This window comes from Chelonia mydas, chromosome 2 (assembly GCF_015237465.2).
Source record: "Chelonia mydas isolate rCheMyd1 chromosome 2, rCheMyd1.pri.v2, whole genome shotgun sequence".
In the NCBI taxonomy this organism is placed as follows: domain Eukaryota; kingdom Metazoa; phylum Chordata; order Testudines; family Cheloniidae; genus Chelonia; species Chelonia mydas.
In genome coordinates, this window is record NC_057850.1 from 161,158,057 (window position 1) to 161,185,701 (window position 27,645).

Below are 27,645 nucleotides of genomic sequence, written 5' to 3' on the forward strand. Positions count from 1 at the left end.
GATAGAGCAGTCCTTGCGACTCCCCAGGACAGGATCTTCCTAGTTTTTTTGTGGGGTAGAGAGTAGACTAATTACTGTCCTTCCACAACTGTGCAAAGGCCAGGGATGATTTAGCCCATTACTTCCTCACATTACAACTAAAATTTGTATCCCTGAAAAGTGAATTTTGTAATAGGTGGGTAGAAAAGATTAAATAGGCTGAATAGAAACACAGAAGTTGGGAAGGATCGTCCATCCCCAGATCACCTGTAATGACAAGATATTGATCATACTGGCTATGATCACCTAATGATGATTCCATTCTCATTGCTCTAGGGAAAGGGTAAAATCCCTGTAGGTCCTGAGCAAACGCTATATCTCAGAGAAAAGTTAATATACTCTAAAGGTGAAATCCTGGCCCCACTGAAGTTGACAGCAAAACTCCCATTGACTTAAATGAGGTCAGGATTTCACACCAAATCTGCATTTTAGTAGAAGGGCTCAAACCACAGAGTTTGGAGCTGCGGATGGATCCAAACATCCCCAAGCTTTGGATCTAATGTCCCACTGCTTAAGTTGGAATAAGTGTCCAGAACACAACTTATACTATTAATGTAAATGAGACTTAATTGTATCATTATCAGAATAATCCTACAGAGAATCAGAAAGGTGTAAAGATACCTTTGAATTAAAAGAAATGTCAGCTCCCAAACAAAATCCTGTTATAAGGAAACTTTACAACCTGTCACAGATTAATAACTATAATATTAAAATAATTGGTGATGAGAGAATATATGCAAATAAATTGACATTCATAGAATGTTGCTGAATTTGTTGGATCATATTAAAGAAGTTCTGTATTAAAATCACAAATGAGTTTGATTCCCCATAGTTTAAATTCCAGGGTATTACTAATTAAGAGGTCTCTTGGTTTTTGGTACTGTTTCTCTCCCTCTGTGTGTGAAACTTGCAAGCTGCTAATTGTGTTAGTACATTCTAAGACAGAGTCTGTTCTCAAAGCAATTCACAGAGACTCAAAGCAATACTCTAACAACAGAAACAGCACCCAGAGACTCCCCGCCCTTTTGTTGTATTAACAATTGTGATTAAAATAGAGATAGAGGATGTATGTGGATGGATGCTTGGTGTGGATAATAACTGAATGATCAGGGAGGTGCCAGCCTAAGAATCCAGTGTCCATCGGCTGAAGAAGGCGTCAAGTGGAAATAACCAGAGGACCCCCGGAGGGCAGACTGGAATCCACCCAACAGCCTCAAGAATGGGAGAACCAAAGAACAAGATAACATCTTGGAGCCGTCAGGAATGTGCCATCTGCTGATTGATTCAGCAACAGCATGATGCAGCAATTCCCATAGACTGGCATAGGAAGAAATTCCTATAAAAATAGACTCTAAAAAGTGAGAACTTTGGGGTCTGATTCTGCAAACCAACTTCCAGGAGCATCAGATGAGCATCTGACAAGGCCCTGCTCCCTCCTCATGTCCAGGCCACCTGGCCAGTGGCTTGGCATGAGCAACTCTAAGGCTGGTAACTATGATAACAACTTTGCAGAACCTGTGTGTGTGTGTGTGTGTGTGTGTGTGAATGAATGTGTGAATAAATATGAGATTGAATGGAATGTTATAGCTATAACTAACTGCTTACTATGATAACAACCTTGCAGAACCTGTGTGTGTGTGTGTGTGTATGAATGAATGTGTGAGTAAAGATGAGATTGAATGGAATGTTACAGCTGTAACTAACTGCTTACTATGATTCTTTCTGTACTCACAATAAATGTGGTATTTTGCCTTTTTCCCTTTAATAAGATCCTGCTGGTTTTTATTTTATTGGTACAACAAATTCATGCCCTTTAAATTGTTTTTTGGGAAAAGACAATGTCATGTGAAGAAATTTGTGTTAAACCACACTTTACTCTTGTGTGATACTAAGAAAAAGCAGAAGAACAAAGAGCTTGTGGCAGATGAGCAGTACCACTGTCTGTTCTGGCACACATGGATAGTTCACTGGACATAGAGATGTTGACTGAAATGTTAAACTGAATTAATACATGTTTAAAAGTACACAAGAAATATCCATGGTCAGTGGTGAATACATACAGGGCCAAATTCTGAAGTCCTTACTCAGTTTTTTTTTATATGGTCCTCACTCAGGCAAAACTTCCATTACCTTGGCAAACAAGAGTTAAATTTCCATACAACTTCCTACAACTTCCATATCTACGAAGTTTTAGACTGGGAAGAGAAGAACATGTACTACTCATGTGGCTTTTAAAGTATGCTATAACTACGAACTTATAAAATAAGGTTATAAAACAATCAGAATATGGATCAGGGTAGTACAAACTGAGGGCTATATTGGGGATATTTTGCAAGCAATAAAATATGTAGTTTTCTTTTAGAGAAAAGCTCTAAACTAAGGAAGCATCAGACTGACCATTGAGCTGTGTTTGTATTGTTTCAGCAGATGTATATACTGGCTAATGGTTTATGTTAATTTATTTAGCAACAGTTTGATACACTACCATTCAAACACTCAATGTGCCTGTCATAAATATAAAGGGAAGGGTAAACACCTTTAAATCCCTCCTGGCCAGAGGAAAAACCCTTTCACCTGTAAAGGGTTAAGAAGCTAGGATAACCTCGCTGGCACCTGACCAAAATGACCAATGAGGAGACAAGATACTTTCAAAGCTGAAGGGGGGGGAGAAACAAAGGTTCTCTCTGTCTGTGTGTTGCTTTTGCCGGGACCAGAGCAGGAATGCAGTTCAGAACTCCTGTAAAGGGCTAATAAGCAATCTAGTTAGATATGCGTTAGATTCTGTTTTGTTTAAATGGCTGATAAAATAAGTTGTGCTGAATGGAATGTATATTCCAGTTTTTGTGTCTTTTTGTAACTTAAGGTTTTGCCTAGAGGGATTCTTTATATTTTGAATCTGATTACCCTGTAAGGTATTTACCATCCTGATTTTACAGAGGTGATTCTTTTACTTTTTCTTCAATTAAAATTCTTCTTTTAAGAACCTGATTGCTTTTTCATTGTTCTTAAGATCCAAGAGTTTGGGTCTGTGTTCACCTATGCAAATTGGTGAGGATTGTTATCAAGCCATCCCCAGGAAAGGGGGTGTAGGGTTTGGGAGGATTTGTGGGGGAAAGATGTTTCCAAGCGGGCTCTTTCCCTGTTATATATTTATTAGACGCTTGGTGGTGGCAGCAATAAAGTCCAGGGGCAAAAGGTAAAATAGTTTGTACCTTGGGGAAGTTTTAACCTAAGCTGGTAAAAATAAGCTTAGGGGGTTTTTCATGCAGGCCCCCACATCTGTACCCTAGAGTTCAGAGTGGGGAAGGAACCTTGACACTGCCATTGCCAGCATATCCCTGGTTACTATTTGAAATTCTGAGTCATAAAGCCCCTTGGATTGCAGAGGAGAAGATACACTGTTTGCTCAGTGACTGTCTTTCAGATGGGAGATCAAACTCAAGATCGGCCATCAGAACCATACAAAAAGAGAGGCCATACTGACTAGAGTCATTTTACTTTTTGTAAGCTAAGAACATCTAGATACCAGATCAGGGAAAGCGGTCCTAAGCTAGCCCCAGTATTGTCCATCTCAGTAAGGCATAGAGAGCTGGTATTAAGCACTTAAGTTACTTGTGTTTAACAATTATATAACTCTAACGCAACAGGAACCAGTCTCTGGTTTTGGCTGCAGGCTGTAGCTTCCTGTAGTCCAGAACTTTGCTTTCCTTAACACAGCACTTGTACATGACAGTCGTGGCTGCTCCACATGGACTCCGATTCCTCTTTGGTAGCATCAATGCATTTATCCAAGGGTGTTTATTAGTGATCTCTTTCTTTTTCAGCTTATGAGACAATGCTTGCTGTGATACTATAAAGACCCAATTACTGAACCAAAAGATTCTACTTCTTTTCAAGACTTCAGCCAATTACGAACTACCAACACAGATAATTTTATATCTAAGTAAGTTACTTGTGTTCTATTAACCAGGTGATGCTCAGGTTTTTCCTAATATAGTTAATCTCTTACAAAGCTAATACCTGATTGTGTGTGTGTGATCTTATCATGATAGTCACTTGTTTTCAAAATACATAACTGTGTTTCACCAACCAGTTCCACTCTGGATACTGAGAAACAACTCTGTGAATATGAACGAGTGATTGTAAAGAACTCAGAACATTTAAGCACTGTACAATGGGCTTGACCCTGCATTATCTAAGCACTCAAAACCTACATTGGCAACGCACCAGCGGAAATTGTGTGTGTGCAAGGATTACAGGATCAGGCTCTCTCTGAGTATAGCTGATTATTAGCATTATTTATTAATCATTATTATTAATTGTAGTAGTCCCAGAATTCCCATTAAGGATCATGGTCCCACTGTACTACATGCTGTACACACAAACCATGAAAATGAGGGTCCTCGCCCTAAGGAGTTTAAAATGAGCTATATGACATGAGGCAACAGGTGGATATCACGCAGACAGGGGGAGTGGAATACAACACTAAAATCATTGTGATTATTGTGGTAAGTATGACACCCCCTCTGTCTAGCCCTCGTCTTTTAATATGGCACTATATCCTATATGTTGTATAATGCTGCAACTGAAAGGATGATGTGTGTGCACCACTGGTAGTGGGGATTGAACTTGTGTGACCTCTTGTGCTTAATGCATTAGCCTCCACTGCCTGAGCTGAAAGAATCAGCTTTGTTAATCAAGGCTGTAGCAGGCTCAGCAACTTCTCTGTGTTCCAGCCACCCACCGAGGGGGACAGAACGCCACGCTAAATGGGTGTGGGTTGTATATGTGTACCAATAAACTAAGAATCGGCTAGATGTCTCCCAATGAGGCCAGCTTCAGCTTTTAGATACCTAAATAAGTGGCCAATTTTAAGAGATTCGTTCAAAAGTGACTTCTCTTTCTCCTTAGGTTTTTCTGATATTGATCCTTCCAGCGCCAATTAGCATGGATACCACAGAGTTCCGAAAGAGAGGGAAAGAGATGGTGGACTACATTGCAGATTACTTCGAGCAGTTAGATAAGAGACAGGTGTACCCTGATGTGGAACCGGGATACCTGAGACCCCTCATTCCAGACTCTGCACCTCAGGACCCTGAGAGCTTTGAGGATGTCCTTAAAGATGTTGAAAGGATAATCATGCCAGGGGTAAGAACATCTTGAAAACAAAGTTACAGCATATTATAAAGCCTATGGGTGAAATCCTGGGCCCAGTGAGCTCGATGGCAAAACTCCCATTGACTTCTGTAAGGCCAGGATTGCACCCTAATTTTTTATACTTAGATATGACAAAGCACTTGACACAGTTAATATTTCTATTCTTATTAGAAACTATCACTCCTATATTTGTGCTTCAAAGGGCCTGTTCTTGGAATTAATCTCCTCGACCCTAGATAGGACTAGAAAAGGCATGTTTCATCACTTTCATTTTTATCTGACCTGTAGCTGATATGCTTTCTACTCCTAAAGAACACTAGATCTTTTATAAACCAGGATTTTTATCCATAACATGCAGTACGTAAAACACTTGTTTGAATTTCTTGTTTAAATGTCAAGACTCTCACATGGCTTTTCTTTCTATTACTAGGTTGACTAGAAAAGATTTTTCCACCTATGTAGCCTGTTAACTTACTCTCATAAATATTGGCTTCTTCCAACATCTTTTAATGCAGATGACCCCTATCTAAATATCACCTTCTGGATCAGTGTTGAAACAGACAATGCAAGACAGAGCAATTGATAGTGTCTCAACTCTCTGACTCCCTTTCGCTGTTATCTTAGTCAGGATTGGCTGTCCTTCTTCTTTTAAACCCGAGCTCATTTCTCAAGGTCTCTGGGCAGGTTCAGAGGTGAGTGAGTGGTTAGTAAACCCAAAGGGCATGGCTCCACTAGAGCGCTTACAGCAGAGCAGCTATACTGATGCAACTGCACCACCATAAGCTCTCTAATGTAGCCACTGTAAGCTGACGGGCGAGAGTTCTTCTGTTGGCTTAATTACTCCAGTCTCCGTGAGTGGCAGTAGCTATGTCGGTGGGAGAGGTTCTCTTGACAACATAATGCTGTCCACACCAGCCCTTATGTTAGTGTAACTTATGTCGCTCAGGGGGGTAGTTTATTCATACACCTGAGTGATAAAAGTTATGCTGACATAAGCTGCAGTGTACACATTGCCTTGGCCAGGGATTTCCCCTTGTGCTCTTACAGAGGAAGTGAACTGGGGTTACTTCTGAAACTTACATAGCCTCTTTTGAGATAGATAAAGTTCTTGTGACTGTGGTAATACTAAATATGGAACCAGTGTAGTGTAAACTTGATTAGTTAGTATATTGTTGTGATAAATTTGATCCCTTTTCATCAGCCAGTGTAAATATTTGTCCATCTGATACACTTTATCTGAACTGATTACTGTGGCACCTGCTGTCTTTTCACAAGCAAACCGAACTCAGTGGGAGTCTTTCCATTAGGTTCAAGGATCAAGCCCTAAACACAGCAAAAGCATTGTGAGCAAGAGAATTGTGACCAAGGCGTGGAACCATAGCTCACAGTTACCCAGGTAGTCTTGTCTCTGTATACACCTATACTGAGCAATATAATTATGTGGGTGTTTAGGTTTAATCCTATATATGCACTGTGGAGCAGATGCTCAGCTGATGCAAATTGTCACAGTTCCATTGATTTCAATGCCAATTACACCAGCTGCAGATCTGCCACATAGATTTTTAAATAATTAATGAAATTTAGAACTGTTCAGGAATGGGAATTTCCATTCCATGGAAAACTTTGAGATTTTGAAAATTGTTTATTTTCCAATTCAGAATAAAATAAAAAAAAGCTTTGAAATTTTCTGCAAAAAGGAATTTTTTTAAAACATCATTTTGGATCATTTGGAATGTAAAGTTTTAATAAATGTTTCATTCTGACTTTGATTTTTTAAAATAAATTTCAATTTCAATAGCATCATCAAAACATGTAGGAAATTTCATCAAAACCAATATAGTCCTGATGAAATGACATTTTCTGATTGAAAAACCAATTATATGAAATGTAATGTTATTTTAATCACATAAATGCCAGACATTTCTGAATCAAGGTTCCCATAGTAAGCTTGACTCTGCATTACTTGTATATATTAATGACAAAAGTCTCATGAAATATTGGCCAAGGTAGTCCATTATTAACCAAATATAGAATAGTAGAAATTGCCTGTACTTTCTTTAAACAGAGACATATGTAACATTCTTTGTTACTCTGGGAAGGTTTTTATCAGTTTATTTTTTTAGGATTTTTTTAATGTGGAGGGAGATAAATTGCATCTTATTTCCCTTCTCATCTCAACCCTTCTTCACCCCAAAATCGCTGAAACTCCTTGCAATAATACTGGGTTTGTAGACAGTATTTTTCAATGATAGCAGTCAAAACATCTTACAAATCGCTATATTTGCTGTATTCATTTTACCCATGGGGGAACTGAAGCCCAGAATGGTAAAATGACTTGACTGAAGTCTCACAGCAGGTCAGTGGCAGAGATGAGACTGGAACCCAACTGTCTTATCTCCCAGGCCCATGGCATATCCACTGTAAGGTTAAGACCAATGTATTTTGGTGGGTCTCTGTGGCTATCCCTGCCACACAGACATTCCCTAGGCAAAAAAATAAAAAATGGTGGCTTCACTGAAGAATGGCAAGAATCAGTGGCAACATATGATAAGTATAGAGTGTCTATTTCCCTCAAGGTTCACACAATAGAATAGTAGGGTTCTGTGAGTCAATAGGGGTAAACCTTCTTCTGGAAACACCCGTATATTAGTTAAATTGGAGAGGCATCTTCAAAAGAGAGTTTTCACAATAAGATCATGCATAGGTGCCAACTCCATTAGTGGGTGCTCAGCACCCATCGGCAGTCCCGCCGATCAGCTCCGATCAGGAAAGGGGAGGAGCGAGGGTGGGGTGTAATCAGAGGATGGGGTGGGGCAGGGGCAGGAAGAGGTGGGGGGGAGCTTTGGGGGAAGGGGTGGAGTGGGGGTGGGGCCTGGGGCAGAGCAGGGGTTGGGCACCGCTGGGGAAGTGAGGAAGCCTGCACCTGTAAGATCATGGCTATTTTTTCCACTTTAAAACAAATCCCTCCTGCTTTGTGGTGACCAAAATGATTCAGTTCAACAGTAGGTACACCCACACAACAAGCGAGGATTTAATCCTTGTATGAAAGGTCTTTTGCTGAAGAAAGAACATCACAGAAAAACTTGGCACGGGTTAGGGGAAATCCAACAAATAAAATGTATCTGAGCAGCGTCAGGCTTAGTGTTGTTGAACCCAAGGCATTTGTAGCAACGTCTCTTTCCTCAACCTCTCTCTGACTGTTGTTTATCACTGTGAGGCTGATAGTAAAAGAAACATCTTCATCACATTCTTTGTGATATTTGCCTAACTGTCTCAATATCCATGTGGCAACTTCCACAGATGCACCTTGGCTTTTTCAGGGATAACAGCTCCCCCTCCCCTCCCCCCAGGTCAGAATTATTGTCCTTTTTCTTTTCACTGTGTGGTGTAGTTAGAATCTACTGTGTTTCATCAAGTAAATGGCTTGCAGCTAGTAGGCAGTTTAACTTGATTAACCCAAGATGAATGTCACATCGTTTTAAGGATCACGCAGGATTATAGCTCTGGTGATAATCACCTGCGTTGCTGGCTGATTATGAATGTCACCATGAATCTGTGCATGTGGGTCTGGTGACCATGGGAGTTTTTATGCTAGGAAGGAGCAAGCCTTTTACTAGAGTTTCTATGGCATTCATTCTTCATATGAATCTTTCAGCTTGTAATATTGTGTGCAAACCACTGGGAAACAATTTGTATTAATGCCACACGCAGCTTATGGGTGTTTTCATGGAAAAGGTTGCAAATGAGCAATATAGTTTTTCATATCTTAAATATTTTTGGGAAGGCTTATAGCTCAAGCCCTCCCTGGTCCCTCTGAAGACCCTAATCTTACCCATGATCAGCTAGAACCTGGGCTTTGAGATTTCTGGTTTGTTTGTTTTTAATGGTTAGATTCTGGAATATTTCAATGTGTAGTGTGTATTTAATTAAAGATGTATCTCCTATTGGAAAGGGATTAGGTGACATAATTGGCCTTTCCCTTCTTTAAGTGAGTGTATTTATTGCTTGTTGCACAGCTCCTCATCCTTTTTCACAAACCTCCTCCCATGTAGCTGTTGAGTTGTACTTTGAGGCAATATTACCCATGAGGCATGCCAGGGCTATTTAAAAGGCTGTAAAATGGGGGAAATTAAGGGGCTAACAGATGGCACTAGGCGACAAGGTGCTGCATGAACTGGTGAACTTGGAAAGTACAGTATATGCTATAAATGTTCTAAGTGATCACTGTCAGAAAGGCAGGATCCCTTCCCTTCACAGAAAGTAGAGGCCTGTCTACACTACAAAATTAAGTCGACTTTATCTAACTGGACCTCGAGGCTCCGAATTAATTAAGTCGATTGTGCATGGCCACACCATGTCTCAAAGGAGTGTGTCCTCGCTAGCAGTGCCTTCATCGGTGCACTAAGCAGTGCATCGTGGGTAGCTATCCCAAAGTACAACTTGCCTCAGTGTGTTTTGGGAAGTTTGTGCAATGCATCATGGGACCAAAACATTGTCACAGCAGAGAATGGGTACATTGCATTGGCATCCCATGATGCACTATGCTCAAAGGCAAACAACCCTGTGGTTTTTGTGCCTTAAAACTATCGCACGTATGCCAAAACCCCAGAAGCATGGAGCCTGCTCAATTGTGCACTCTTGCTGTGAGCATCTCAAACACCTCGCGCCTTCTCCTGCAGTATTTCCAGAGCCGAAGTAGGGTCCGCGGCGCAGAACATATCGATGTCCTGCAAGTCGCCCTGCTGCAAGCCATTGAAAAAAACAATTCACAGTTGCTGCAGGCAGTCACAGAGCAGCTGCACTCTGTTGAGCGCTGTTTCTGATCCCGTGAAACAAGCACTGACTGGTGGGACCGCATCGTTTTGCAGGTCTGGGATGATGAGCACTGGCTGCAGAACTTTTGAATGCAGCCACCTTCCAGGAACTTTGTGCAGAGCTTTCCCCTGCCCTGCAGTTCAGCAACACAAAAATGAGAGCTGCTTTGACAGTGGAGAAGGGAGTGGGGCTTGCTATTTGGCAACTTGCAACCCCAGACAGTTACTGGTCAGTGGGGAATCAGTTTGGAGTAGGTAAATCAACCATGGGAGCTGCTGTGCTCCGAGTGTGCAGGGCCATTAATCGACTTATGCTACTAAGGGTAGTAAGTCTGGGAAATGTGCAGGACATAGTGGATGGTTCCTTAATTGCGGTGGGGTGATAGATGGCACACGCATCCCCATCTTGGCACCAGACCACCTTGCCAAAGAGTACATAAACCAAAAGGGATACTTTTCAATGGTGTTGCAAGCACTGGTGGATCACAGGGGGCGTTTCACCGACATCAACATAGGATGGTCAGGAAAGGTTCATGCCGCGTGCATCTTTAGGAACTCAGGTCTGTTTAAAAAGCTGCAATATGGGACTTTCTTTCCAAACCACAAAATGAACATTGACAATATTGAGATGCCTATAGTTATCCTGTGGGACCCAGCCTAGCCCTTGCTCCCATGGCTCATGAAGGCATACACCGGCCATCTGGACAGCAGTAAGGAACAGTTCAACTATAGGCTCAGCAAGTGCAAAATGGTGGTTGAATGTGCCTTTGGTCATTTGAAAGGGTGCTGGAGAAGTTTACTAACAAGGTTGGACCTTCGTGAAGAGACCATCCCCATGGTTATAGCTGCCTGCTGTGTGCTCCATAATATCTGTGGGGGAAAAAAAGGGGAGAAATTTTCTGCAAGGGTGGATAGTTGAGACAGATCTCATGGCAGCCATTTTTGAGCAGCCAGATACCAGGGCAATAAGAAGAGCACAGCAAGGGGCACTGCATATCCGTGAGGCTTTGAAAAGCTGTTTCAATAATGAGTGACAGTAATGTGAGCGGCTTGTCTGCATTGTGCTTTCCCAAACCTTTACCTGCCTTGTATCACTGTCCCTGTAAAGCCAACTCCTCCCCTGCTTCTACTCAATAAAGAACATTTATTTCTCAAATCCATTTACTTTATTTAACAAAAATAAGTAAAGAGGAAGAACAGGAAAAAGAGGTAACCTTGGGGAAAAGGGTAAAGTTGTAAAGTTGGAACGTGAGAAACATTTTCAACTGTGTAACATAACACCGCATTCCAGACCATCAAAGGTCTGAGAATGGTCTCCCTCTGTTCCTTGTACCCTCCCCCTGAGTTAAGTGAAAGGGATAATGGACTTTTCACCCATGCCTCATGGAACACTTCGGGGAGGGTGATTCTGCGCCAGGCGATGCTAGCTGGCTGTTCACCAGGGTCCGCAGGGGGACTCTACCCTCCTGCTTCTGTTCCTACAGTTCAACCAGATGCATCAACATGCCTGCTTGGTCCCTCGTAATCCGAAGCATCTCATCCTGCGCCACACACTCTTGCTCATTGGAAGCTTTCCTGCTCTCCATGTCCATGTCTGACTTCTCGGACAGTGAAATCCTCCATGCTCTCAGATCTGTCTCAGCTGTCCCAGAGGCCTTCATTATCTCGGTGAACATGTCCTCCCGTGTTCTCTTTCTCCTCCTTCTAATCAGCGAAAGTCTGCTTTCAGGACACATTTCCAGCTGTCAGTTATGGGGAAAAATAAAGAAGCCACTGTACGTGAATAAAATGTTTCCATAGCAAGGCCGTTTTCATTTAAAAAAAACAACCAAACTCTTATTACACTAGGTGCAGCCAGAACATCATCAGAATCTGTAACCTTTCACTGTGCCGTTTTGCTGCTCCCACCATGGTGAGTGTGCCCCCCCCCCCACCTCCTGGGTCATAGGTGACCGCACTTTTAATGAAGTTTATGGCAGGTTCATGTCGGGAGCAGAGGTAGCTAGTCGAACAATGGCCCTTCCCCATAGCATCATGGCAAGCTGTTTATGAATGGGGGATGGGAGGGGGGAGGGAACATTTTCACTCCCAAATTGCGGAATCTCTCATGTGGGGCCCCAGTCCCCTTTCAGCCACTTTAAACTACTTGCCGATCCATACCAAGCACAGTAAAGGCACATTAACAGCTGCGTGGTTTGGCAATCCAGAATGGGCGGGGGGGGAATGGGGCGTGTCTATATGCCCTTTTTTTCTTATAAGAGCATTTTTAATGAGAACTTCCCCCATTTCCCCTAGGGGACCCTGTGTGATGTGATAATCTCCTGAGGGTAACAGAGGCAGAAAGGAAGGCGATGTTGCAAGTGTCTGGGTATAGACTCGGTCCTTATGCTGCTATGCTGTGTACCGCAATAATGCCAGCAGAATTAATTCAGGAGTTGCGTGGGAAAGTGTTCTGCCATGGTGGAAGAAATAAGACTGCCCTGTCTAGAAACTTTCTGCCAAGGATTGCAGAGTACCACCATGAAAATTTCCTAGAGATATCCCTGAAGGATTCCCGGGCTATCCCAGTCCACATAAACAGTCTTTTCTGGGGGCCACCCTCTGCGTAGCTGGAGCGGCCTCTTCTAAGCAGAGAATCACAGCACCTCACTTTTTCTTCTCAGTAAATATGCGAAACTACCGAATTTGTGTGCCTGCTAAAGTTTAACTGGATTTGATTGTAACTGTATACTCAACAGAGGTGCCTTCCCTGGCACCACAGTCGGCCACCATGATGTCCTGCGACCCACAGGGCTCCAGGGTTAAAAATATTTCCTGGCTCTCTGGGAGAATGGAGCCACCTCTCGCCTGTCTCCCATTCTCCTCCTCCTCCTCTTTCTCATCCACCATATCATCCTCCTTGTTGTCCCTAGACTCATATACCTGTGAGGTGTCCACATTATTTGTGGGGGTGCTGGTAGGATCACCCCTGAGAATCGCATGCAGTTCGTTGTAGAACCGGCATGTGTGGGGTTCAGCACCAGAAAGACTGTTCGCCTCTCTTGCCTTCTGGTACGCTTGGCGAAGTTCTTTTATTTTCACACGGCACTGCTGTGTGTCCCTCGTGTAGCCCTTCTCTCCAATTCCACGAGCGATCTTTGCATAAATGTCAGCATTTCTTCTGCTGGATAGGAGCTCTGCCTGCACAGATTCTTCTCCCCACATGTGGTGTTTAGATGCTGCTTGTAATTATTAGAACTGGGAGCACTGGCTGTTGGGAATCTGAAAGAACAGGAAACGGGGGAGGGGAGAGCTGAGGAGGCGGGTTGAGAGCTACCAAGGGTGCAGCAGCAGCTTGGTAAAGAGGTTTTCCACTTTAAAAATAAAGTTCTGTTGAAGTTTCTTAGTACCTTGCCTGGTTGCTACAACATTTTGGCGATGAGGATGGATCTTCTGCCTCTGAACCCACCTGCACCCTTTCTGCAAAGCCCAGGTGATCCTCCAATTGCTTTTATTGCCTGGATCCATATGTTTAAGACATATCTGCTTGGAATCACTGCTACAGAGATTTCTGAAGTAAGAAAGCATGCTCTGCTAATCCACTGCCTTGGAGCAGAAGGGCAGCGTATATTTTACACTTTTCCCCTTGCAAATGATAAATATGAGACTGCAGTCACTGCATTAAAGAACTTTTTTGTGCCAAAAGTGAATGTAGTAGCTAATCGCTACAGATTTTGCCAGCATGAGCAGAAAACAGGGGAGATTATAATGCAGTATATTGCTTCCCTGAGGAGTCTGATTGTAACTTGTGACTTTGGGAATATAGCAGATGAGATGATTAGAGACCAGCTCATTGAGAAAACAACCATGCTTCATGTAAGAGAACACTTAATTCTAGAACCACAATTTACACTAGAAAAAGCAATAACCATTGCTACCCAGATTGAGTTAGCTACCGGTGAAGCCAAAATAATGAGCATGGATACAGGAGGCACAGTCCAGGCTGTGACTCCTTTGCAGAAAAGTTCACTATCACTGCAGACAAATGATTACAAGAGGAAAACTAATGGAAAACCAATGAATCAGCAAATTCAAAATACAGTACAAGCATGTTTTCGCTGTGGATCCCCACAACACCTTACAAGCTACACAGGATGTCCGGCAAAAGTAGCTCAGTGCAGTCATTGCAAAAAGATTGGGCATTTTGCTAAAGTATGTCGCAGAAGCCAGGTCAGTCAACAGGTGCATGCAGTTACAATACCAGATGTTACTGTGCTGAGCGTGGACAAACTCACTACTGCACATATCCCAGAACAGATAAAGTGCACTGTAAACATTTCCGCCATACCCTCAGGCAAATCACACTCTATTCAGCTAATGGTGGACACTGGCTCAGCAGTATCTATACTACCTGATTCCATCTATCTGCATTACTTTAAAGATGTGCCTCTTACTGAACCCAAACTTCACTTGGTGTGCTATTTGAAAAACCATATTCCAGTATGTTCCTGCCAGCAGTAGTTACTTTTGGTGATTGCTGTGTAACTGCAGAGTTCTACATTGTCCACAAAGGCACCCCTATCCTTGGCAGAGATTTATTGGCTGCTTTAAATCTCAGGGTAGTTAATGGATGAATTGATCTTCCTCAGCAAAGCACTCTTGCGGTACACACATCAGTTTCAGCTGGGACCTAACACCAGGTTGAGGAGAAACTCGGCTGTGCTTATGGGTTTCTGCATAAAGTTAAAATGTGGAATAATGTGATGTCTGTATGACAGAAGTTATGGTGCTTACCATTTTCAGTCAGGGAAGCTGTTTCAGAGGAACTTAGAAAATGTGTTCAAAAGGACATTTACTGAAGAGATCGACTCCTTGGAATGGGTTTCACCTATAGTAGTGACGCAGAAGAAGGATGGAGGCATTCGCCTTTGTGTGGACTTAAGGGAGCCAAATAAAGCTATTGTGATTGACAGCCATCCTCTTCCTCACATAGAAGAAGTATTTGCAGAACTCCGTGGATGTTTTCTACTCTTGATTTGCAGACCACATCTACCAGGTTATGTTGCATGAAGATAGCAGAGACCTCACAGCACTTATTACACATGAGGGACTATTTCGTTTTAAACATGTTCCATATGGTCTCGCATCTGCCCCAAGTGCCTTCCAAAAAATGATGTAATTGATTCTGAAGAATCAGTATGGAGTTCAGTGCTATTTGGATGATATTATCGTGTTTAGAAATACTTCTGAGGAGCATGACAATAACCTGCAGTCTGTACTAAACTGCATCAGCAAATCAGGCCTCAAGCTCAATAGGTCCAAATGCAAATTTAGACAAACTGAACTCTCCTTTCTGGGGCATACAATTTCATATGCTGGACTAAAACCTGATCCAGATCATATCCTGGCAATTTCAAATGCTCCTCCTCCAACAGATTTGCAAACCTTACGTTCCTTCTTGGGTCTTACCTCCTGGTATGCAAAATTCATTCCCAATTATGCTTCTGTCATTGAACCGTTATGGGAATTACTATGGAGAAGTTCAACCTTAGTGTAGACAACGGATGCACAAGCTAGTTTTGAAACAGTGAAAGACTTGATTGTACATAGTCCAGTACTTGCACTATTCTGTCCTGCATTGCCCACAATTGTAACTACTGATGCTTCTGATTATGGACTTGGGGCTGTCCTCACACAACTTCATGAGGACAACACAGAGAGGACTGTTGCATTTGCTTCAAGGACACGAAGTAATGCTGAGAGAAAATATCCTCCAGTCAAAAAAAAAAAAAGCACTTGCTTGTGTCTGGGCTACTGAAAAACGGAGAACTTACCTGTGGGGCCACACGTTCAAGTTGCACACAGACCACAGCCCTTTGACGACGTTGCTCACCATGAAAGGACTGGGAAGAGCAGGATATCGTATTGCTAGATGGTCTGCAAGACTACTCTCTTTCAATTATGAACTGGAATATAAGCCTGGAAACTAAAATGTGGTCGCTGATTGCCTTTCTCGCCTGCCTTTGCCTTCACCAGATGGTCCACCGGAGGATGAGGATGTAGTAGTTGCGCTTATTACAAGCACTCTTACTGCATTTACAAAAGAACAATTTCAAGCTGCTTGTTCAGCGTGGCCAATTCAACAAAAACTATGGGAATTTCTGACAAAGAGATGGCCCAGTAACCCTAAAAACCTTGACCCAGTTTTGCTGCCTTATTTTAGAGTTTGGGATGAACTTTCTTTGCTCGATGGTTGTGTGCTACGAGGTACACACCGGCTACTTGTGCCAGAAGAATTACAGTCAAAACTCATACACCTGGCACATGATGCTCGTCAAGAAATTGTCAGAACCAAACAACGACTACGGGATCTGTATTGGTGGCCACGGATGGACTCCCAAACTGAAGCACTCATAAAATCCTGTGTCACTTGCCAAATGCATTAGACAGCAGTGACATGTACCCCTCTATTACAGCATGTTCCTCTTCCTGAATCTGCATGGGAAAAAGTGGCGATTGACATTGTAGGACCCTTTGATACTGCTCCAAGTGACTGCCGTTATGCCATCACTTTAATAGACTATTTCAGTAAGTGGCCTGAGGTAGTGTTTACATCGCAAATCTCTTCTGCTACAGTAATTAAGTTCCTCTCTTCAGTTTTTAGCAGGGAAGGTAACCCCAAAGAACTGGTTTCAGATAATGGTAGTCAATTTACTTCCCTGGAGTTTGAAACTTTTCTAGTAGAGAGGAACATTTTACACAGAAGGTCATCCCTATACTACCCTCAAGCCAATGGGGAAATCAAACGGTTTAACAGAAGTTTGGAAGACAGTTTGCAAATGGCTAAACTGGAAGGGTGATTGTGGATAACCTTCACTACTGATTTCTTGCAAGGATACTGGGCTACACAACATGCCACAATGCAAAGATCACCTGCAGAGTTACTGCATGGGAAACAGATGAATACTAAGCTGAACATTGCTGGATTGTTAAAGGCACGACCTGATGCCCCAACCGAGGATGATGTGAGAAACACAGTTGAACAGAACCAAGCAAAGTATAAGGCTTTCACAGACAAGCGGCAGGGTGCAAAGGAACCAAAGTTTGAGTGTGGTTCCTTCGTTAGAATATGAAAACCTGGAATTTTATGCAAAGGGGAACATAAATTCACAGCTCCTCTGAAAATCATATAGAAGAAGGGACCTTACACATATCGACTTTCTGATGGGCGGGTATGGCATGCTTCTTATCTTACACCTGTCTATGCACCAAGAGTAGATTATGCTAACACCCAGTCTGCACTGGATGACTTCACCATAGTACCAACACAACAAGACATTGCACTGGAACCAGGGCTTGAGAGACGGCCTGTCAGACCCAGACTACCACCTGTCTGGACTAGAGACTGTTATGTAGTATCTAAAGTGTTTTCAGTGTAATATTTCTGCCAACAGTATAGTGTCTTGTTTCGTATTTGTTCCTGTGGTTAGAACAACAATGTTTATTTTAATTCGGAGAGTTTCTTAACAGAGGCGGGACTGTGGTGTTTAGAGGCTGCTTGTAATTATTAGAACTGGGAGCACTGGCTGTTGGGAGTCTGAAAGGACAGGAAACAGGAAGGAGGGAGGGGAAGTTGAGGAGGCGGAGTGAGAGCTACCAAGGGTGCAGCAGCAGCTTGGTAAAGAGGTTTTCCGCTTTAAAAATAAAGTTCTGTTGAAGTTTGTTAGTACCCTTGCCTGGTTGCTACAACATCACACAGCGATGAGATCCACCACCTCCTGTGCAGACCAGGCTGGAGCGCATTTGGGGCGTGTAGTCTCCACGGTCAGCTGTGCTCAAGTTGGCATGCTCCCAATGCTGATCAAACACGAAATGGGAAATCAAAAATTCCCGGGGCTTTAGCAGGGGAGGAGCTGTTTCCTGTGTACTTGGCTGCAGTGCAGCAGAGTTGAGAATGATCTCCAGAATGGTCACAGATGAGCATTGTGGGACACTACCTGGAGGCCAATTAAGTTGAATTACACAAAGCTGCATCTGCAATACTTTGCAGTTCACCCATGATAATCAAATTAAGCGCTATGCCTCTTGCAGAGGTGGATTACAGAAGTCGACATTAGAGGGAACTTAGGTTGGCGTAAAGTGCCCAGTGGTGTAGACATATATATTAACAGGTCGACTTAAGGCAGCTTCCTTCGACCTAACTTTTTAGTATATGTAAGCAGGGGAATAGTCCCGCCCTTGTGGGGAACTTTCCTGGCTTCTGCACTACCCCGGTGAAGTGGGCTAGCGAAAGGATCTGAGTCCTCGCTCCCACTTCCTTTACCCAGTGGCCTCCCTGCCCTTGAGGACTCCCCTTCCACTCTCCTGACTGGCAGAGTCCTCGTAACCCCAACAAGGGCTGGGCCCAGGATTCCTGGGGGGCTCGACCCCCAACCCTGCTGTGGTCTCCTAGGACAGGGGCTAGGGTGTCCCCACTCCAGGGTACTCTCTCTGCACTGAGCGCTTCTCTGACCCACTGACCATTACATGCATTTGCTTTAACTTGTAAGTTATTTAATCAACAATTAATTTTAAAAAGAATAAGGGAAAATGGGAAAGGTTAAAGGAAACACATCAACCCGCTCTGTGGCAGGGAACACAAAACAAACAGTGTCTCTGGAATGTCCGGGCAGTTCACAGTCTGTTCCTTCTAAGTCCCAGGCCTTCTTCTCCGGCCCTGGATGTGCTGCAGGGATGCTGTGGGTTGGACACTTGCTCTGGTGGTGGCCACACGCTCTCAGGCTCTAAGTGGTAGGACCCTTCTTCCCAGTGTCACCCCCGCCCTGTCGGGGTTATGATCCAAGCCTGGCCTGTAGAGCCCCTTGGCTGAGGCGTCTCCCTGTGCTGGGGCCGCTGCCCAGGGTCCCCCTCGGTCTCTCCAGCTGCTCACCGCACCCAGCTCTGGACTGCTCCAGCCCCAGTTCCACCACTCTGTCTCAGCATGGCTGCTGCTGCTGCTCTGCCTCCAGCTCCCAGGGCTGCTTCTTTGGCCCCTCTGCCTCTGGTTGCTGCAGCTCTGCTCCCAGGGCAGGTCTGTTCTGCAGGCTGCTTCTGTGACTCTGCTCCAGCACTGACCTGCTTCCTGGGCTGCTTCTCTGGCCCCTCTGGCTCTGGTTGCTGCAGCTCTCCTCCCAGGGCAAGTCTGCTCTCTCTGGGCTGTGCCTCTGACCTTTGGGCTGCAGCTCTGCTCCCAGGACAGGGTCTGCTCTCTCTGGGCTGCTTTTCTGGTCCCTCTGGATCTGACACAACTCCACCCCCCAGCTCAGCTCGGGCCCCTGCTTTCTCCTTAGCTCGGCCCCACTCTGTCTGACCCAGGCAATTTCAGCTCACACGGACCGGACCTCCCTGGTCTCCTGACTCCCTGATTAGCCGGCCCGCCCTGTCATTCAGGCTGACCTGGAGCATTGGCCTCTCCCCATTGTTCCTGGGGACTGTCAGTCTCAGGGTCCTGATTTCCCATAGACCCTTCCCCTTTTAGTACTGGAAGCTAGCCAACTAAAACACCCCCACTGACTGTTAGTAAGGGGGCAACAGTCCCCTTACATATAGACCAGGCCTAAAACTAAAAACGTCAGAAGAGGTCAGTGACTTTGGACGCCGTGGTTTTTGGATGCCCCAGTTTGAGACAGCTTGGGCCTGATTTTCCCAAGTTCTGAGCACCCCCAACTCTAACTGAAGTTGAAGGAATTCTTAAACACAACCCTCCATTACTATTAACTGAAAAGTCAGACCATAGCTCACTTTGTCAGATTTGGGTGGCCCTGTGTAACAATGTTTCCTCACAAATTCATACAGCTCCTGTCCACCATGATCATATCTTTAATGACAGTGTCAGCCTGAGGATTTGGGTGAAGGAAAATGAGATTATTCTTTATATACAGTGAATCAGTTAAATATTGGAAAACCCAAAAGGGGTTACAGAAACGGTGAGTCTCCGCTCCCACGATTCTCCTATTTCAGAAGTAGAGCCCAACTCTGTGCTCGGAGACCAGGCATAGTTACCAACATTTTAAAACAGTGTATCAGGAGAATATTCTCCAAATAAACCAGAGACCTCTGGGCTGGAAGACTTTGTAGACATTCTGGTGAGTTTTAGCTCTTATCCTGTATAATGCTCTAGAATTGTTTCTTTATATTTGTTCTTATCTTGGATTTGAGTGTTATTCTTTACTAAGCGTGTTACTATCACAGTACTTTCAAAACACATTAGACTTTGGTATTGTACCTTACTCATTTGTAATTTGAACCTAATAAGATTTACAACAGTAGTGCCCTATATCATATAGATTCTTTTAGGAATTGCTAACGTTGTGTTTACAGTGGTGACATAAGTTAATTGTTAATACTGTTGTTGCAAATTAATGTGCTACTGTTTCCATATACAGCATTGGTCTCTGAAAATGTATATGTTCTAGCAATTGTACAATTAACTTGTATCAGGACTGCAGTTTTTTATATAGAGGTATAGCATATTTGCTACCTCAAAGGTTGTTTCATTTTGTAGTGAGAAATTGTAGTGCCAGATTTGATATTTGAAATGTTTGGATTTTTGTTAGTAACTTTAAAGTTTGGGGAAAGAGTTTTATGGACAGAAACAAAAGAGAGAATTTTTGCTGCTTAGATTTATACTGCCTTAAGAGGCACTAACTGGAAACATTGTTGACAGTCAGTCTCAGCAGTGAGGTCAGGAAATTCATTAACATAGGGAATTCATTTCTCTGAAGTGAGAGCTGAGTCACCTTGCTGTGGCAGTGTGGGAAAGCTCACATTGCCACTGCCCATGCTGTTCCTGTCCTGTGGATAAAGAGAGGACTTCAGTCTCCAGAAGCTTTCAGAGTCACTAAATTCACCTGAGATTTTTTTTTCCGAATTAAGGGAAGAGGGAAATATAAAGAAAAAACAAACCCTTCTTTTCTAACAGCTGGGATGGGTGTGGTCCTAGAAGACTGGAGAAGGGCAGACATAGTACCTATATTTAAAAAGAGGAACTCAGGGGACCTGGGAATTATAGATCAGTTAGCCTAACTTTAATACCTGGAAAGATACTGTAACAAATTATTAAACCATCACTTTGTAAGCACATGGAGGATAATAGGGTTATAAGGAATTGCCAGCATGGGTTTGTCAAGAACAAATCATGACAAAACAACCTAATTTCCTTCTTTTACAGGGTTACTGGCCTAGTGGATACGGGGAAGCAATAGATGTGATATATCTTGGTTTTTAGTAAGCTTTGATATAGTGTCACATGACATTCTCATAAGCAAATAAGGGAAATGTGGTCTAGATGAAATTACTATCAGTTGGGTGTCATATTTTGGGGGGGAAATCCAGGGATTGCGTCACTGCCTGCCCTCTAACTCTGGGTGCCTTAAATACTCTGCTGCTGTGGCTCACAGCATGGACACCAACAGCCACCAGATAAACGTGCAGTATCCCGAGAGTCTGTGTGCTGTGCAGCCCTGGGTCAGTGCTCTGACCCCAGCAGTCTGCCACAATACACCAGTCCCACCCTGGTTTCCACCAGCCTTGGTTAATCCTGGCAGGGGTGACCCCAAGCACATATCCAGTCCCAAATTTCCCCCAAACAGTCTGCTCTGTGGTGTTTAGCCTTCTCCTGGACCACTCAGAGAAATATTAAATTCATTTGCTCTATTAATGAGTCAATACCCACAGCTTTCCACATTAATTGAAGTTCACAACTCCTTCCATTCAAACACAACACTGAACTGGTTTAGGTAAAAATAAAACAAGTTTATTAACAGAACATAAGTTAAGTGATGCCAAATAAGAGATAAAGGTGTAGAGATGGTTACAAGCAAGTAAAAGTGACAACATGCATCTAAGAGTCTAAAATTTAATCTAGCAAAGTACAGTCTTTGTTTAAGACAGTTTCTCCTACCAATTATTCTCTGACAGTCTGCTGACAGTCTGCTAGGGCCTTTCACAGAAGTATGAGGTGCTGGTTTCCTTGTTGTCGTAGGTGAAAGATAAAGATGGACTCTCTCTGTGTCCCTTATATTTCCAAAGAATTGTCTTTGTTCTCAAAGTTAGGAAGGTCTCCTGGGGATTCAATCCCCAGTATCTCCATGGGGTGCAGGAACCATGTTAATTGTCTGTCTCTCGTGTTCGGGCTTGAGACAACCTCTTCTGGTTTAGCTTGATAGCTCTGTTTATGGCTAATATGTAAATGGAAGTAAACGCCCATTCCCTTGTCTAGGACAGCCTTGTCCTATCCTATCACCTTTACCTTGGCTAGGCTGTCTTAGTCTTAAATATTTTCTAGTGACATTTTACAGAGGGAATTCATAACATCATGTATAAGGTTAATGTGCATTTTACAATGCTATGAATGACCAATGTGTTATTTGTTTTCAAATGGTACCTTACAAGGCATGTTTTGTACAAACATCATTGAAGTCATGTGTAAGGTTTGAATACAGAAGTGCTAGGATCACACATGCCCCCTTACAAAACTGCAGTAGGATCAGCCCCTGGCTGAACCATATGCTTTGGGTCAGAACCCTCCTGCCTGGACAAGGCATCAGCCACAATATTTTCTTTCTCCTTAATATGTACAATCTCCATGTCATATTCTTGATGCTCCAGCATAGTAGCTTAGAATTAATGCCTTTGGTTCTGTGTACTCAGACTAATGGAGAATAGTCAGTTAGTACCCTGAATTTCCTGTTAAAAAGATAGGGTTGTAACTACTTGACAGCTCACATTATGGCATAACATTCCTTTTCTATGAGAGTAGTTCTGCTCAGTGGGTATCAGTTTCTTGCTTACGAAAGCAATGGAGTGTTTTGTTACTTCCCCTGCTTCATTAAAACATCACCTAGCCCTATGACAGGTGCATCTCTATAGAGTTCAAACACTTTGTCAAAATCTGGACTGGCCAGAACAGGCTTTTCAGAAAAAATTTTCTTGAACTGATCTTGACACATTTTTTTTTCTGAAGATTAAAAGACCAAGGGGCGGGGGAACCTGATAACGGTCTTCAAATACGTTAAGGGAGGTTATAAAGAGCATGGTGATGAATTGTTCTCCATCTTCACTGAATGTAGGACAAGAAGTAATGCGCTTAATCTGCAGCAAGGGAGATTTAGGTTAGATATTAGGAAAAACTAAACTTTCTAACTATAAAGCATAGCTAAGCTCTGGAATAGGCTTCCAAGGGAGGTTGTGGAATCTCCCTCACTGGGAGTTTTTTTTAAAAAGTCACCTGGTCTAGGGATGGTCTAGGTTTACTTGGTCCTGCCTCAGTGCAGGGAACTTGGTGACTTCTCAAAGTCCCTTCCAGCCCTACATTTCTATGATTGTGTGGAGTCCAGATCTCTGAACCCTAATCCCTACTGCCCTTGATAATTTTGAACATATACTGAAAACAGGACAGTTTCCTAGGTGTCTGGATGTACCATTATGATAATTAACAGTGACATTTCTTGTCCAACACAGATAACCCACTGGCACAGTCCATACTTTTTTGCCTACTTTCCTACAGCCAGTTCTTTCCCAGCTCTTCTTGCTGATATATTGTCTGGTGGCATAGGATGCGTGGGCTTCTCCTGGGTAAGTTGATCATGGCAGATGTTGCTGTGCAGCACAAAGGCATATCCTGCAAAGATCTAAGCATGTGAATAATTTTACTTGGGGTAAGCAGTCAGTACTGAAGTCAATGGTTAAGTTGACTCATGAGCGTAAGTGTTTCATAACAACTATGGAATGACTCTGATAATGACAACCTTCCACCTATAAAAACTTTCTATCCAAAAGATAGGGGGGTTGGTAGTGATAAAATGGGAAAAACACTCTATCTGTTCTCATTTCCTAAAAGGACACTACCAGTAACAAAAATGAGCTCTCAGTAGTTTTACCATCATGATATCCTATTATTTTAATAAAATGTTGTTGTTATGTGAAAGCAATAGGGGACATAGACGAATTAATTGACAATATAGGAGGAAATAGTGAAATGAATATACAGAAAATCCTGTCAGATACACAATGTAAACAGAAAAATATTTGTTTTCTTCTAATCTTTCATGTATATTCATTTTAGGTGTCACAAACAACAACTCATTTTTAAACATTCTAAAGTGAAGTTACTTTTAAACTAAGCGTCCTTCAAAACAATATTTTATTCTGAAGACAAGGTTTTCCAGGTGGAGTGGTGATAGAGGGAAATACAGGCTCCCGTGTTAAAATAAAATCATTGGCTGGACTGGATGTCTCGGTGGATTGATAATGGTTTATAGAGCCTTTCAACTCTAGATCACTTGAATGCAGCCCAAATCAGCAGGGACTAGAAGTTGTTAGTGACAAAATGGTTGTTTGCTGGCCTATGTGACAAGAGTTGATTAATTTATTCAGTTCTCAGTGGGAAAATGGCCACACTAAAAAAACCCATAATCATGACTGGCAGTGTGTACGGCCATAGAAATTGCATAACTCTCTCAGCCCTAGGAGTGGTCTTCCCAGACAGTACTGAGATAATATGGCCAGGCAGCCTGGCAAAACCTGCATTGCTGCCTTTGTTCTACCTGATTTGCAGATACAATGCGGATCTCACCCTCCTGGACTATCGGCCTGGGAGCTTTCACAGCCCCACAATTGATTTACAAATTAAAATAAACAGTGAGGTGATCTAATAAACTCTTCATTAAGCTGTTAATATCCAGCTGTGAGAAGATAGGGTACTGCATTAGGACCCATTCTGTCACTCTTATTCATGGAGAACAGTACCCTATTCTATATTGGTTCTTGTACCTTCCTCATGACCATAGTATCTGAGCACCTTCCAGTAGTACAATAAGTGATGTAACTAATACTGTCTTTGTCACATATGGTTCACTTTCTTTCTCATCCTTTCCACATGAAGAGAACTGTGTGTGTCGTGAACTGTTTTGTTTTTGGTTTGGGGGATTATTTTAAAAATTTATGTCAGTGGGACTGTTCAGAATAAGGCACTACTCCATGTGAGTAAGTGTGTCAGAAGCAGATCCTTAGTTTAACATTTGACAGTCATATGTGTAAGTAAGAATATGGTACAGTGATCTTTTAGTATGTAAAAGGTATGGGCACCCCCTCATGTGAGCACTGCATGGCTGCTACCTCAAGCAATTTTTCCTGTGATTACTGTCACGCTGTGGTCCCACTAAGCTTTCTCCACTCCCCACTACTAGAAGAGGGAGGAGATAAGGGAACTCCCTGCCCTGATCCTGCTGGCTGGGCAGGTGGGATGACTCTCCACTGACACTCTCCTACCTCCTCTGCAGCTTGCTTCCATGATCTGTACAATGTGCCAGGTTGGGCAGAACGCAGGGACACAAATGAGCTCTCCTAATCTGAGTGTAGGGAAATACTTGTGGGGTCTCTAGGGTATGTTTGCACTGCACATTCAGTCCAGGTTCTGACTCAGGCTTGAGCCCAGTCACCCACCCTTCCACCCACACACAAATCTGTCTGACTCAGGTCAGCAAGCACTCAAGACCCAGGTCCTAGGACCCTGCTACAGGGGTGGATCAGAGCATGAGTCCCACTAAGACTCAGGTCCAAGCCCTGCTGTTTTGCAATGTGGACTCAGGTCAAGCCACAGGCCCACGTCAGAAGGTCTGTGTAGTGCAGTATGAACACAATAGCACAGCTGTGAGACCTTGGTCTGGCAACTGTAAACTCAAGTTTACAATGCAGTGTGGATGCTCAAGCATGGACTTGGAAACACTAAGTCCATAAGCCCAGGTTCCAGAGACATACCCTCAGAGACCAATGTTTGGCAACTGTTGGTAAATGTTAAATTTTAAAAGGCAAGCTACTGTAGTTGGTTTATTCCCTTTGTTTCATTCCCCAATATAGGCTGCAAGTCCAGCTTGCACAGAGCTGGAGACAGTCATGCTGGATTGGCTGGGAAAGATGATTAATTTGCCTGAAGAGTTTTTAGCTGGGAAGGACAGCGAAGGTGGAGGAGTCATTCAGGTAAGACAGAATGAGAAAACAGACCGTGCAGTGAACGTGCATGTCCTCATTGTTTAATAAAGCCTTCAAACCAAAGCCCTAATGAAGGGAAGATCAAAATGTTTCTGCTTTGTGGAACCCTTTCAGATTTAATAGAAACAGAGACAGGCTGTAAGAATGAGCGTAAGCCTTTGTACAGAGAAACTTTGCATATGATGATTACTTACAACTAAGAGATCAACATCCTTCTGCTCCCAATGAAGGCAATGGACGTTTTCCCTTGATTTCAGGAGTTAGAAAGGGTCCTAATTCGCTTACAAAGTCAAGTTCGTGCAACAAACATTTGAATTGAATATCTGCGTATAGTCTCTTGACCACCACATTTAATAGAATAAATAGAAGGAAATAGGGTCATAACATTTTCAGTGAAGGGAAGTGTATTAAGAAGCTCGGCTGAGAGTTTGGTCTTTGGTCTTTTTTGTATATGATGTTTAAAAGGTGAGATGCTGATGTTTTATCAAGAGAAGGTGAACTAGAGAATTGTCTCTGGTCACATGGGTAGCACCTTCATGTGTGTAACAATGTGATACAATGTAACGGGGTATGAGAGTCATATTGTCACTGCTGAAATACGTTTGGTGTGTAGGCACGAAGGGTACGTCCATGGTGTAGCTGGGAGATGTATTTCCCAGCTCAGATAGATGCACACACCCTTGCTCTGATAGCTAAAAATAGCAGTGTGGCCAAGGCAGTACAGGTGGCAGCTCGGGCTAGATGCCTGAATACAAACCTGGGATCTCAGATGAGATTGTACTTGAGTGGCTATCCTGTCACTGCAGTCACACTGCTATTTTTAGTGCATTAGCTTGATCAGAGCTAGCATATGTACATCCACCCAAGATGGGCATTACACCTCCCAGCTGCAGTGTGGATGTACCCTAAGAAATCTCATGATTTCAGGTTGGAGAGTGGACAGGGATATGAGGGGAGAGTTGTACGTAAACTTTGCACTCTTATACAAAATGGTGTTTTCTCATTATCAGGTGTAACCTTACCTTTGAACTATATGGCCTTAAAGATTTTTCTTTGTTATGGATACTGTATTTACACCCTTAATTCCATCTCCATCTTTTTTTTAAGCTGAGACTTTTCTTTATTGGGCAGTTTTTTTTAAAGTGTAGCTCAGTGACACCCTGATATATATTTCTTAGCCTGGAAACTCGATTCTGGTCAGTCCTAGAGTTGCTACCTTTAGCTCAAGCAAGCACCAAAGTAAACACTACCCTTAGTCCTCTTTGTCTAGCAATTCTCACTCTGTCTGCACTAAATCCTCGCCATGTGAAAGGTGACAGCATGAGGATATGAGGCTGGCTCTCCCCAATGCACTGTTGTTCTCTTCTCCTCCTAGCTGTGCATCCTTATATGGTGACTTTACCTATATGGCGAAACTGACAATGAGGGATTAAATGATTAACTTGGTGAGGTGGGGGATGCACTGTGATTTAGCAGACTATGTATTGGTCTGGGAGTTTTAACCAGCCCCTCTTTCTCTCTTTCTCTCTCTCTCTCTCTCTCTCTCTCTCTCTCACTCACTGACTCTCTGTGTGGCCTAGGGCAAGTCACTTAACCTACCCGAGTCTCAGTTTTCCCATCTGTAAAT

General features: G+C 43.0%; 1 protein-coding gene across 4 annotated transcripts in view; it reads left to right on the top strand.

The window, feature by feature from the left end:
* The window catches only part of DDC (dopa decarboxylase), a 120,199-nt gene that overhangs the window by 20,533 nt on the left and 72,021 nt on the right, over window positions 1-27,645 (top strand). For 2 of the 4 annotated variants that reach the window (XM_043540447.1, XM_043540446.1), the window contains 5 exons: window positions 3,864-3,982; window positions 4,365-4,547; window positions 4,951-5,187; window positions 23,490-23,603; window positions 25,887-26,006. In XM_043540447.1, the coding sequence (XP_043396382.1) occupies window positions 4,476-4,547; window positions 4,951-5,187; window positions 23,490-23,603; window positions 25,887-26,006 (543 nt within the window). In that variant the 5' untranslated portion in view covers window positions 3,864-3,982; window positions 4,365-4,475. The remainder of the gene's footprint in view (window positions 1-3,863; window positions 3,983-4,364; window positions 4,548-4,950; window positions 5,188-23,489; window positions 23,604-25,886; window positions 26,007-27,645) is intronic. The other 2 variants (XM_043540448.1, XM_037889943.2) reach the window with 1 other exon arrangement.